Genomic DNA, 14,695 nt, shown 5'->3' on the forward strand with positions numbered 1-14,695 from the left:
AAGCGGCGCCGACAGCCAGGGGGAGTGAAGGGGCAGCGGCACCCATTGCCGGCGCCGCTGTCCCGTTGCCTCCCCCCATCCCCGGTGGCATAATTACCTGGGTCGGGTCCGCGCTGCTGCAGGCCTCCGGCGTGCGTCCCCGGCGTCGTTGCTATGCGCTGCACTGCGCGGCGCATGACGTCAGTGCGCCGCGCCGTGCATAGCAACGACGCACTGGATGCGCGCCGGAGGCCTGCAGCAGCGCAGACCCGACCCAGGTAATTATGCCACCGGGGATGGGGGGAGGCAACGGGACAGCGGCGCCGGCAATGGGTGCCGCTGCCCCTTCTCTCCCCCTGGCTGTCGGCGCCGCTTCTCTCCCCCTGGCTATCGGCGCCGGCACCGATAGTCAGGGGGACAGAACGGGCAGTGGCGCCGATAGCCAGGGGGAGAGAAGGGCCGGCAGCAGCACTCTAGACCCGAGGAAAGGCAGGGGTAGAGAAGCGGGCAGCGACGGCCTCTCTCCCCCTGCCTTTCCTGGGGGTGTATCGGGGTATACACGCGCACACGCGCACCCTCATTTTACCATGGATATTTGGGTAAAAAACTTTTTTTACCCAAATATCCTTGGTAAAATGAGGGTGCGTGTTATAGGCCGGTGCGTGGTATACCCCGATAAATACGGTATTATTATTTTTTTTCAGTCTTGCCCGTAAATGTTGGCACCCCTGAAATTTTTATAGAAAATGAAGTATTTCTCACAGAAAAGGATTGCAGTAACACATGTTTTGCTATACACATGTTTATTCCCTTTGTGTGTATTGGAACTAAACCAAAAAAGGGAGGAAAAAAAGTAAATTGGACATAATGTCACCAAACTCCAAAAATGGTCTGGACAAAATTATTGGCACCCTTTCAAAATTGTGGAAAAATAAGATTGTTTCAAGCAGCGTGATGCTCCTTTAAACTCACCTGGGGCAAGTAACAGGTGTGGGTAATATAAAAATCACACCTGAAAGCAGATAAAAAGGAGAGAAGTTCACTTAGTCTTTGCATTGTTTATCTGTGTGTGCCACACTAAGCATGGACAACAGAAAGAGAAGAACTGTCTGAGGGTTTGAGAACCAAAATTGGGGGAACATATCAACAATCTCAAGGTTACAAGTCCATCTCTAGAGATCTAGATTTGCCTTTGTCCACAGTGTGCAACATTAATCAAGAAGTTTGCAACCCATGGCACTGTAGCTAATCTCCCTGGGCGTGGACGCAAGAGAAAAATTGATGAAAGGTGTCAACGCAGGATTGTTTGGATGGTGGATAAGCAGCCCCAAACAAGTTCCAAAGATGTTCAAGCTGTCCTGCAGGCTCAGGGAGCATCAGTGTCAGCGCAAACTGTCAGTCGACATTTAATTTAAATGAAACGCTATGGAGGAGACCCAGGAGGACCCCACTATGGAGGAGACCCAGGAGGACCCCACTATGGAGGAGACCAAGGAGGACCCAACTTCTGACACAGAGACATAAAAAATAAAGAATACATTTTGCCAAAATGAACTTGAGTAAGCTAAAATCCTTCTGGGAAAACATCTTGTGGACAGATAAGACCAAGATAGAGCTTTTTGTTAAAGCAAATCATTCTACTGTTTATCGAAAACGGAATGAGGCCTACAAAGAAAAGAAGACGGTACCTACAGTGAAATATGGTGGAGGTCAATGATGTTTTGGGTTGTTTTGTTGCCTCTGGCATTGGGGGCCTTGAATGTGTACAAGGCATCATGAAATCTGAGGATTACCAACGGATTTTGGGTCGCACTGTACAGCCCAGTGTCAGAAAGCTGGGTTTGCGTCACAGATCTTGGGTCTTCCAGTAGGACAATGACCCCAAACATACGTCACAAAGCCCCCAGAAATGGATGGCAACAAAGCGCTGGAGAGTTCTGAAGTGTCAGCAATGAGTCCAGATCTAAATCCCATTGATCACCTGTGGAGAGATCTTAAAATTGCTGTTGGGAAAAGGCGCCTTCCAATAAGAGAGACCTGGAGCAGTTTGTAAAGGAAGAGTGGTCCAACATTCCGGCTGAGAGGTGCAAGAAGCTTATTGATTGTTATAGGAAGTGACCGATTTCAGTTATTTTTTCCAAAGGGTGTGCAACCAAATATTAAGTTAATGGTGCCAATAATTTTGTCCAGCTCATTTTTGGAGTTTGGTGACATTACGTCCAATTTGCAGTTTTTTCCTCCCTTTTTTGGTTTAGTTCCAATACACACAAAGGGAATAAACATGCGTATAGCAAAACATGTGTTACTGCAATCCTATTCTGTGAGAAATACTTCATTTTCAGGGGTACCAACATTTATGGCCATGACTGTATAATTATATATATTTGGAAAAAACTGCTACATTTATCAAAACCTTAGGTTAGAATAAGATTAAAAAAAAGGGCTAAAAAATATTCTGGATCAAATGTGGAATGCTTTTCCACGTGCCCCCTCCTCTATTAACATCTTAGCAAGAAGTAGAAGTTAAAGGGAGTTAAATATCCTGACTACAAGTTTAGACTACACAGGGTTTGTTTGTAGTCTGTTGCCATGGAAACACATAGGCTGCATAGGAGCTATAAACACAAAACAGTGTGAGAATTTGAGTCTACTGTGATGTTGCGTCATTCTATACTTGAGTTAAGATCAGTGTTTCCCAACTAGTGTGCCTACAGCTGTTCCAAAACTACAACCCCCAGCATGCTCGGACAGCTAGAGGCACGCTGGTTGAGAAACACTGGATAAGAGCGACACAAAAGTAGTAAAAAAGCGTATTGTAACACAGTAGCAGACACAATGTCGCTCTCTCTCCTCACACCCACCACAGCCCTGACAGACTTGGCAGCCTGCGCTCCTGTGTGGTTCGGCCCTTCCCACCGCTGAGCTGCGATCTCTCCTGCATTCTTTCCTAACTCTGGTATGAGCCCTAAATAGCCTGAAAAACACCAAGAAATCACATGCTGAAGGATACACGGATGAGCGCAAGAGTTTAGGCCACATGTAAATATTTCGTTCTCAACTAAAGCGCGAAACCCGTTAAAACTGGCTTTTACGTAACCTTCTGCCATAAACACGCGACGCGGTTTCCTCTCATTCGGTCCATTAGATTGCGCTGGAATAATATATTACATTCCGACTGTCAGATTACACAGTGAAATAAACCGGATAGAGAAGTAGCGGAGATGACTTTGTCTTTCAGCGCTGCGGAGTTGCATTGTTTTTAGCACCATGACAACTCTCTTATAGATCTTAGCAGAGTCGCACAGATCTTAGGCGGCTTTCACACTATAAAGTTGTTCCGTTTAAAGAGCCGTTATAATGTTCCGTTATGAAAACCCTTAAAAATGGCCATTAAACGGCCATTACAAAATCCCATTAAAGTCTATGGGATTTTTACATTATCCGTTTTAACCTGTCACAGCCCGTTATTAATAACGGACGTTATTTGTAACGGGAAAAAATACGGTACATGCACTATTTTTATTTTTTCTCCCGTCGCAAAATAACGTCCGGTATTAATAACGGGCTATGATGGGTTAAAATGGATAATGTAAAAATCCCATAGACTTTAACGGGATTTTGTAACGGCCGTTTTTAAGGTTTTTCATAACGGAACATTATAACGGCTCTTTAAAACGGAAGAATATTATAGTGTAAAGCAGCCTTAGCAATAAGCTAGAATATATAAAATAACGCAGAAAATGTAGCAAAATCTTTAATTTCATACATTAAAGCCCAAGGAATGAACTTTTATCTTCGAACAATGACCACAAAAAAAGTCCCCTTCCCTTCTGCTCAGCCACTGATGACAACTGTGGAGACACCATTTACTGCAAAATTGCGTGTTTTTATTTTGCGCATTGGCCTGTACCAAAATCATCATCTAATTTTGCACTAATTTAAAGGAGTACAGTCGGCTTAGACACTAATCCCCTATCCCCAGCCATCTCCCGTACGGGTACTCGGCATTGCTGCGGCTCTGCGCATCTAATGCGCGTGACGTTGACCTCACTGAGGGCGATGACACGCCCCCCCTCCATACAGCTCTATGGGAGAGGCACGAACGCTGCATCTCCGCCTCTCCCATAGAGATACATGGAGTGGGCGTGTCGGCCATGGTGATTGCCGTGGCCGACGCGCCTCCTCCACAGGAGAGCCGCGGCAGAGCCGGATACCGTACAGGAGATTGCGGGGGGATCCCTCCGCGATCAAACATTTATTCCCTATCCTGCAGATCTCCTTTATTGTTGCCTGCACTGGCGTGGTTAGAAGATGCACTAGTTTGTGCGCGGAATTTATCACTTGTACAAAAATGTAATTTTCACAAAAATTTTGGGAACAAATGTACTCCAGTGACCAACTGACGTAGGAATGTGTGTGAGCTTTATTTATTTATTTATTATTTTTTTGCGCCATTCAGGGTTTCCCTGCCATTTGCGTAAATGTATAAACATAATAATATATTTTGCGCAGAAATTGGGAAAAACACACTTGCGCAGCAGGTTTTGCATTGCGCAAAAATCTACACTAACGATAGGGTCCTCCAACTGTCTTCTACTAAATATCGTTCCCAAAATAAGAAAATACATTCACCAAATATAGAGATAGAAGGGGGGGGGGTGATGTAACCCATAGCAACCAAAAAAAGCTTCCCGAGAGATACACAATTACTCATGTTCATGAGCATCATTCACATTGGCAATTCAATTTCAACAATGCTCTATTGCAGTGGTCTTCAACCTGCGGACCTCCAGATGTTGCAAAACTACAACACCCAGCATACCCGGACAGCCAACGGCTGTCCGGGCATGCTGGGAGTTGTAGTTTTGCAACATCTGGAGGTCCGCAGGTTGAAGACCACTGCTATTGTCTCCCCAGGAGACTCAGTTCTCCTATGCCCTATGTATACCAATTGCTGTTCACGTTGCATACAGTTTTTCGTTTTTTTTTTCAGCGATACATTGGGACTATTTAACAATTAAAGGGGTACTCCAGTGAAAAACTTTATTATTTTTTTTTTTTTTTAAATCAACTGGTGCCAGAAAGTTAAGCAGATTTGTAAATTGTAAATCTTAATCCTTCCAGTACTTATTAGCTGCTGAATGCTACAGTGGAAATTATTTTCCGTTTGAAACACAGAGCTCTCTGCTGACATCATGACCACAGTGCTCTCTGCTGACACCTCTGTCCATTTAAGGAACTGTCCAGAGTAAAAGGAAATCCCCATAGCAAACATATGCTGTTCTGGACAGTTCCTAAAATGAACAGAGATGTCAGCAGAGAGCACTGAGCTCATGATGTCAGCAGAGAGCTCTGTGTTTCAAAAAGAAAATAAATTCTGCTGTAGTATTCAGCAGCTAATAAGTACAGGAAGGATTAAGATTTTTTTAATTGAAGTAATTTACAAATCTGCTTAACTTTCTGGCACCAGTTGATTTAAAATAAAAATAAAAAGTTTCTCACCGGAGTACCCCTTTAAAGGAGTTACATAAGATTAGAAAAACATAGCTGCTTTTCATCAGAAACAGCTCCACCCCTGTCTTCAGTTTGGGTGTGGTATTGCAGCTCAGTTCTTATTGAAGTGAATGGAGCCAAGTTGTAATAACACACAGAACCTGAAAACATGGGTGGTGCTGTTTTTGGAAGAAAACAGGCAGGATTTTCTCATTCCTGATGACCTTTTAAGCCCAACATAAGTCAGGTCAGTCCCTACTATACTGATAAAGAAGAGCAAAGTCCAGGCTGCGGCGCGCCTGGTTTGTGTGGTTTGTATGCAGTAACTAGTCTGTGTCCCGTCTGATAACAATTGCCCAGGGCAGGGAGGAGACGGGCGCATTCAGTGAGGGAGCCTGAGAACTGCGGGATTTATGCAGGCTGCATGCAGAACAAGGAAGCAATAGACACTTAACACTGGGACATCGTAATGGCTGGAATATAAAGGGACAAGCTGTATTTCTGCAGCAAAGCAATATATCCTGAGAAGGGGGCAATCTGATAAATGGGTTAAGTTACTTGTGAATACATTACATTCCCTCTCTTGTACTGACTGATTTACAGCTTGTATTATACTCCAGGGCTGCACTCACTATTCTGCTGGTGAGGTCACTGTGTACATACATTATATTACTTATCCTGTACTGATCCTGAGTTATATCCTGTATTATACTCCTGAGCTGTACTCACTATTCTGCTGGTGAGATCACTGTGTACATACATTATATTACTTATCCTGTACTGATCCTGAGTTATATCCTGTATTATACTCCAGAGCTGTACTCACTATTCTGCTGGTGAGGTCACTGTGTACATACATTACATTACTTATCCTGTACTGATCCTGAGTTATATCCTGTATTATTCTCCTGAGCTGTACTCACTATTCTGCTGGTGAGATCACTGTGTACATACATTATATTACTTATCCTGTACTGATCCTGAGTTATATCCTGTATTATACTCCAGAGCTGTACTCACTATTCTGCTGGTGAGATCACTGTATACATACATTACATTACTTATCCTGTACTGATCCTGAGTTATATCCTGTATTATACTCCAGAGCTGTACTCACTATTCTGCTGGTGAGGTCACTGTGTACATACATTACATTACTTATCCTGTACTGATCCTGAGTTATATATCAGACAGGAGGCTCATATCTTGCATTAATCTTTCTTTTATTAATGCCCATAGCAGAATTTTATTAAAATAATGTATTTAATATAACTTTTTGAAAAAAAACTACAACTCCCAGCAGCCCTTGCGCCTTCCTCCTCCCATTTCCTGTTGACTGGTGCTATAAATGAGGCTGCTGGACGATCCACTTCCTCTTTCTTTCTGCTCATGGCAGACAGATAAGTACACTGAATGTATATGTTTTCTATAAGTTTCTGACTATTCAAATTCATCTCTTTTCTCATTAATTCTTCCTATCTATCATTATATTCTCAATTATTTCCTTTTTATATATATTTTCCTTTTATCTATATCGGTCATATTCTAACTGTTTGTCCCTTAGGGATTTTGCCGGTGGCCGGTGAGTTCCGGCTTACCTCTGTAGGGCGAGACACGGAATTCTTTTCCGTCTATCTCCCCCTTCCTCCCACCCTCTCTTGTGGCTTACCGGCGCCATTTTGAGCTTCTTCGCGCGCTTTTCCTCACTCCTTCCCGCCACTGAGCTTCTTGTTCGCCGGGAAGGAGGGGAGGAGGGCGTTTCCTATTCTAACGCGCATCTTCTGACGCGCTTTGCTAACACCACTCCACCAATCACAGCGCTCCCTGCCGAGTTCTCGTGAGATTTCGCCTGGGACCGCTGTAACTAGTTGCCGCCTCCTCTCCCCGTCGCCAGTGTGGTGCGAGCGACGAGAGGAACGGCAGCAATTTTGTGGTGGTCAGCGTTTTGGTCAATTACCATCTCCCCAGGTAGTTTTCACAGTCCGGTCACAGAATACTGACAGGATCCTGTTAGGTGCTAACCTTTAGCCTGCAATTAATTGTACCGTTGACTCTAAGCTGTTTCCAATCATAACCAGCTTATAATATATACCTATTCAATAGCTTGTGGAGCTCATAGTGAGGTCCACTACAGATTCATTTTGAATATCTTAGTGCTACTTGATAGCCTACACTAGATATGGCTGGTGAAAACAACAAACATACTGCCCCTATCATGGCCGGTACTGAGGAGCATATTGAGTTAGAAGCCTCCCAGTTAATGACGGCTACTCAGATACAAGACCTTATAAATAGGTCTGTCCAAGCTGCATTAGCCTCAACCATACAGCCCTCTATTAAACCCTCAGTCTCTGGAGAGAAACCTAATAGGGGCAAAGCGCTTTCCAAGCGCAAACATATTAATGAACAACTCGACTCCCCGGCAGGGGAAGAAAATAATATGTCCATGACAGGACCCACTCCGGCCTGTCAAACCCCACATCCTGAATACGACCGACCCTTGGGCCTCAAGGAGACCGTTACAAAGAGGCATAAGTCCAATAGAAGGACAAAACCAGACTCGTACGACACATCAGAGGATGAGTCGTCAGAAGTCTCTGAGGTGGCCGAGGCCACGGACTCCGACTCTGACAAAGAGGATGCGGGGTTCTTAGCAGAAAATTCTAACGCCAATCTCGACATACCTTCCGAGACGGTATTAGATACACTCGGACAACCGTTCTTTAGTCCGGAGGCTATCACTCATCCCCGGTCAGGGGATTGGGCCCCATTACCGCAAGTTGCGGACTATATAGAGTTTTGGACCAGAAAAGCACTGGATCGGTCCAATCGCAACAAATTGCGATCAGAGTGCCCCAGACCATATGTGGCCAAGAAAGTGGCACAAACACCGGAAATAGATCCGGTCCTGATGAAATATTTAACCCGCTCCGGCAAGTACTCCAAAAAAGGAATTGAACGTTCGTTCAAGGTAATACAGGATCGGATCTTAGACCTCCTGGGCCCGCTTACTAAAATTTTAAACCTGTCGGAACAGGCAGCCTCTACCTCCCAGCCGGTAGATTTAGGGCAGCTAAGAGGATGGGCCCAGCGTGCTATATGCATGCTCGGCAGCGCCAACACAACTTGTTCTATTGAACGCAGAAGGTCCATATTAATGAAATTGGAACCTCAATTGTCGCACCTTGCTGAGAATGAACCGGGCCCTTCTGCTGAAGGCCTTCTCTTCGGCGAGGATTTGATCAAGAATATAAATAAATTTGTGTCCTTATTTACTAGCCTTGATAAGGCTCAGAATTCATTGAAAAAATCGGGTGCTAACCCTAAGGTTTTTGGCAAGGCCGGCAGAGGGAGAGGGCGCTCTGCCGGCCGCACTGCCTACTTCAGGCCCTACGCTAGACCAAATCCACAGCCGTACGCTCCTGCTCAGCAGTCATACACCTTGCCGGTGGCACAACCTGCCCCCTTCTTTCCACCACGTGGACGCCCCTGGAGGGGACGTGGAGGCCGAGGTTTCCCCAGATCCCGTCCGTCAGCCGGTGAGTATACATCCTCTTACACTATCACAAACACTTGTGGGGGGCAGACTGAAGTATTTTATCCACGTCTGGTCCATGATTACGGCAGACGCTTGGATCATCAATACGGTAAAGGGTTACCAGATAGATTTTCAGTCCCTTCCAGTACTGAACGTCAAGCCACATCCCATTCACTTTTCGTCCCAAAACATGACACTCATAGACACCGAGCTTCAGGAGCTTGTAACAAAAAATGCAGTACAGGAGGTGGACCCCCTCTCCCCAGGGTTTATCAGCAATTTATTCCTTGTCAAGAAAAAGGATGGCGGCTATCGCCCTGTGATCAACCTAAGAGACCTGAATCAACACGTGACTTACCGTCACTTCAAGATGGAGGGTATCCACCTGTTACGCGACCTCTTATGGCCGGGCGACTGGTTAGTGAAGGTCGATCTGAAGGACGCGTATCTCACCGTCCCCATGCACCCATCCTCCCAACCTTTCCTAAGGTTTCTGTGGAGAGACAGAATGTGGCAGTTCACCTGCCTGCCATTCGGATTATCATCGGCCCCTTGGTGCTTCACAAAGTTGCTCAAGCCGGTAGTAGCGACTCTCAGAAGCAGAGGGGTGCGACTAATTATTTATCTGGACGACTTACTGATCATGGCAAGTTCCAGAGCACAAGTCTTGTTGCACAGTCAGTGGACTGTGGGGTTGTTGAAGGAACTAGGGTTCCTGATCAACGACAAAAAGTCCATTCTGATTCCTTCAAGATCGATGGAATTTCTAGGTTTCCTGGTGGATACCGAACAAGCAGTACTACGTTTACCCAATGCCAAGCTAGCCCTGATTCGCAAAGAAATCAGGGCTGTGTTGCGCAAAGGTCAAGCGTCGTTACGGATGATTGCTCGAATAGTCGGCCTGTTGGCGGCTTCCATTCAAGCAATCTTTCCGGCCCCGCTCCATTATCGGGCACTTCAGAGGCTCAAGATCCTCCATCTTCGCCAGGGTTTACGCTACGCAGACGAGATTGCTCTCTGCCCGGAGGCAGTGACGGAGTTACACTGGTGGCTACGCCATGCCGTCGAATGGAACGGCAAAACTATATTCAACTCCTGCCCAGACATCATCATAGAGTCCGATGCGAGTCGACATGGTTGGGGGGCACGCTGTGGTCGAGCCACAACAGGAGGGAGTTGGTCAGAAGACGAATCTCTTCTCCATATCAACGCACTGGAATTACTGGCGGCATTCTTTGCAATCAGGAGTTTTCTTCCACACAGATCCAATTGCTGCGTGTTATTACGCATGGACAATGTGGCGGCAGTGCAATATCTCAATCGCCTTGGAGGCACGAGATCCAGGATTCTGGCGAACATTGCGTCAGACTTCTGGCATTTTTGCCTATCCAGGGACATCATCCCAGTGGCGGAATACCTACCAGGTATATCCAACTCGGTAGCGGATTGGAATTCCCGTTACCTAGTCGATTACAGCGATTGGACGCTCGATCGATCTGTGTTTCTCATGATTCGAGAACTTTGGGGTCCCTTACATATGGATCTTTTTGCCTCTCGTCTCAACCGGCAATTACCCCGCTTTTACAGCTGGAGGCCGGACCCGGAAGCGTCAGCAGTGGACGCTTTTCGTCAAGTGTGGCCGCAGGGGACTCACTATGCGTTTCCCCCATTCCAGATGATTACCAGAGTTCTGCTACAAGTAACAACTCAGAGAGCGACAGTGGTTCTGATCACTCCTTGGTGGCCCACGCAACCGTGGTTTCCCCTTCTCCTAGGGATGTCCATCGACTATCCCCGATTGATTCCCTGCACACCTCTACTTCTCACGAATCCGATCGGGAAACCCCATCCGTTGATCCAGGAAGGCAAGCTTCCACTCCTCGTGTGGTTGGTTTCGGGGTCCCAGACGCTGGTAGCGACCTTTCACAATCAGCTAGAGACCTCCTCGCCCTGGCCTGGGCCCCAGGGACTAGATCGGCGTATCGATCAGCCTGGTACTTATGGGTTCGTTGGTGTGATCAACGACAGGTTGATCCCGTTCAAGCACCTGTTCCCATCATAGTCAACTATATGGCAGATGCCTTTGAGGCCGGAAAATCTTACAGTTCTTTGAATGTTTACAGATCTGCCATATCGGCATATCACTGTCCGGTGGATTCTCTACCGGTTGGCAAACATCCGTTAATGTGCAGATTATTGCGGGGAGTGAAATTTAAACGTCCTCCCCGTCCTCGATATCAATCGACTTGGGATGTCTCCCGAGTATTAGACTTCTTTACCTCCTGGGATGCCAATGAAGCGCTATCCTTAAAATTTTTGTCGTTCAAATTGACTACACTACTTTGTCTGGTTTCCATTAAACGGGTGTCGGATGTTAGAGCATTGGACATCTCTAGGCGACAATTTTCGCCTGAAGGTGTCCGGTTCTCGGTTGTTCGGAGGACCAAGACGGGACTTCAATCAGTCTTTTACCCTTCTTTTCCGACTCATCCTCAGCTTTGTGTAGTACGTTGTCTCCAAGCGTACGAGGCGCGGACAGCGACCTTACGTTCACTATCTCATACTCAACTTTTATTATCCTATGTGAAGCCCCATCTTCCAGTCAGTTCGGCCACGCTGGCCAGGTGGGTGCGGTCGGCCATGTCTATGGCGGGCATCGACGTTTCCTTGTTCGGGGCCCACTCTGCTAGAGGGGCTATGGCCACTAAAGTGGTTTCCTCAGGAGGTTCACTCGCGGACCTCTTATTGGCCGCCGATTGGTCGTCAGAGACGACTTTTCGTCAATTTTATTTTAGACCGGAGGAACACGTATCCGTGGCGGTACTCTGATTTGTCTTGCATTACTATTTTCTGTTGTCTATACTTGTTAAGCTTTAAACTTGCAAGATATGAGCCTCCTGTCTGATATATAAATCGAGATTTTCCTAGCTAATGTGACGGAAAATATAAGTTATATGAAGACAGGAGGCGAGTATCTTCCCTCCCGACCCACCCTATGATGATGTTTATGTTTCTTTTTAGGATACTGAACAGAATGGTCGACGACGTCTTCGTGGCAGTGGAAGCTGAAATGTTCGGTTCCTGTTGTTCTTACAGAGTTCCTGATCCAGATGGTCAGAAGGTTCACGGCCCGGTTGGCCGTTTGTTCAAGGGTTCCTGAGTCGGAGCTATGCTTCATGGCGGTGTTCCAGGACTAAGTTGTCGGTCTAGACATCGCAGCAAGAAAGAGGAAGTGGATCGTCCAGCAGCCTCATTTATAGCACCAGTCAACAGGAAATGGGAGGAGGAAGGCGCAAGGGCTGCTGGGAGTTGTAGTTTTTTTTCAAAAAGTTATATTAAATACATTATTTTAATAAAATTCTGCTATGGGCATTAATAAAAGAAAGATTAATGCAAGATACTCGCCTCCTGTCTTCATATAACTTATATTTTCCGTCACATTAGCTAGGAAAATCTCGATTTATATCCTGTATTATACTCCTGAGCTATACTCACTATTCTGCTGGTGAGGTCACTGTGTACATACATTACATTACTTATCCTGTACTGATACTGAGTTATATCCTGTATTATACTCCTGAGCCAAAATCTACCAGCACCCAAGTGCTATCTCTATCCCAGGCACTGTGTGCCGTAATGTCCACTCCTTGCCGGTCTGCACTACAGGAGCTCGGCTATGCTGACTGATGACATATTTGAGAGCTTTGGACTATATTCTGTAACGTATTCACAAAGTCACTTAACTTGTTATTTAGATTTTCATATACAAACTATAAAACGGTGTTCAAGGCCGTACATATATCTTTATTCAGTCCCCAAAATGGCCCGGGAGATGATGTCACCTCTGTGAAGATGTATAGGTGATGCTTGTACTTACTGGTTGAATTTCCCTGCATCTGGATGATGCATTTTGATTCCTTGCCGAGTTCCCTGGAGTTGAACGGGCGAACCCGAACGGCCACTTTCACAGACGCGCCCGACATGGTGGTCGGCGGGAGGGATGTGCCAATTGGATAAATAAAACTGAAAGTCTGGTGGGGGGAGGGAGGGGGTTGATAAATCTCAGGTCCTCATTCTGGAAAACAAAAATGGAACAATGTGACATTAATAATTGAAAGCTTAACACAATGACAACATTGTAACAAGACAGTAACAACACAACGCAGCAGATAGGTCTGAGGGGGAAGTCTGATTGTATCTGATCAGGAACTATTGTCCTATAGGGAAAGGTCAACAACGGGTTAAGAAAACTGTGCGCACAATACAGGCATCTCCTAAAACCTTATCACAACCGTGCCGACCTGACGCAGCATTTACAATCTGCAACCGGAAATACGGCCATGGGAAAGATTTACGGGTCATTAATGGTCAACAGCAAAATAAATTATAATACATAAATAGACAAATAAATTAATAAATAATCTATACAAGCAATCATACATTTTCCAGTTCATGGTCAGTGGTCTTCAAACCGGCACAACTCCCAGCAAGCCAGGACAGCTGTTGCCCTGCACCAGTCCCCAGTGCTGGTCTATGGCATATAATGGTCACCAGTGCTGGTCTATGGCATATAATGGTCACCAGTGCTGGTCTATGGCATATAATGGTCACCAGTGCTGGTCTATGGCATATAATGGTCACCAGTGCTGGTCTATGGCATATAATGGTCACCAGTGCTGGTCTATGGCATATAATGGTCACCAGTGCTGGTCTATGGCATATAATGGTCACCAGTGCTGGTCTATGGCATATAATGGTCACCAGTGCTGGTCTATGGCATATAATGGTCACCAGTGCTGGTCTATGGCATATAATGGTCACCAGTGCTGGTCTATGGCATATAATGGTCACCAGTGCTGGTCTATGGCATATAATGGTCACCAGTGCTGGTCTATGGCATATAATGGTCACCAGTGCTGGTCTATGGCATATAATGGTCACCAGTGCTGGTCTATGGCATATAATGGTCACCAGTGCTGGTCTATGGCATATAATGGTCACCAGTGCTGGTCTATGGCATATAATGGTCACCAGTGCTGGTCTATGGCATATAATGGTCACCAGTGCTGGTCTATGGCATATAATGATCACCAGTGCTGGTCTATGGCATATAATGGTCACCAGTGCAGGTCTATGACATATAATGGTCACCAGTGCTGGTCTATGGCATATAATGGTCACCAGTGCTGGTCTATGGCATATAAAGGTAAATATAGACTACAATGAGTGATAGTGTCCCATTGCTGGTCCATTATGAAAGGGGGCACAAATTGGATGAGATCAGACCACAACGTCATGCTTCAGTCAGGGGAGTCAACATGGGGGTCCCAACCCAGAAGCCCTCCATTAATAACTCCATGGACTGTTAGGCTATGTGCACACCACATTGTGCTTCAACCTGTTAAAGGGGTACTCCACTGGCCAGCATGGAACTAAATGTTCTGAACGCTGTTTTCGTGCTGCGGTGGCCGACCCCCGCAGCACGAAAACAACATTCAGAACACTTAGTTCCAAGCTGGCCAGTAGAGTAGCCCTTTAAGGGTCCAAACAACAGAGGCATCCGGTTGTGTACTTTTTGCGACTTCTACGGTTTTGTCGGTTATTTTCCCCCTGTACCGAAAACCGTAGCCTACCACGTTTTTTTTGTCCGGGTCAAAAATCTTAGTGAAACCGTATATGGTTCCT

General features: G+C 45.9%; 1 protein-coding gene across 15 annotated transcripts in view; it reads right to left on the reverse strand.

The window, feature by feature from the left end:
- Positions 1–14,695, reverse strand: part of KIF1B (kinesin family member 1B) — a 213,454-nt gene that overhangs the window by 162,850 nt on the left and 35,909 nt on the right. For all 15 annotated transcript variants that reach the window (XM_056543037.1, XM_056543038.1, XM_056543028.1 and 12 more), the window contains exon 2: positions 12,888–13,085. In XM_056543037.1, the coding sequence (XP_056399012.1) occupies positions 12,888–12,993 (106 nt within the window). In that variant the 5' untranslated portion in view covers positions 12,994–13,085. The remainder of the gene's footprint in view (positions 1–12,887; positions 13,086–14,695) is intronic.

The sequence above is a fragment of the Hyla sarda genome, chromosome 10 (genome assembly GCF_029499605.1).
Source record: "Hyla sarda isolate aHylSar1 chromosome 10, aHylSar1.hap1, whole genome shotgun sequence".
Taxonomy (NCBI): Eukaryota; Metazoa; Chordata; class Amphibia; order Anura; family Hylidae; genus Hyla; species Hyla sarda.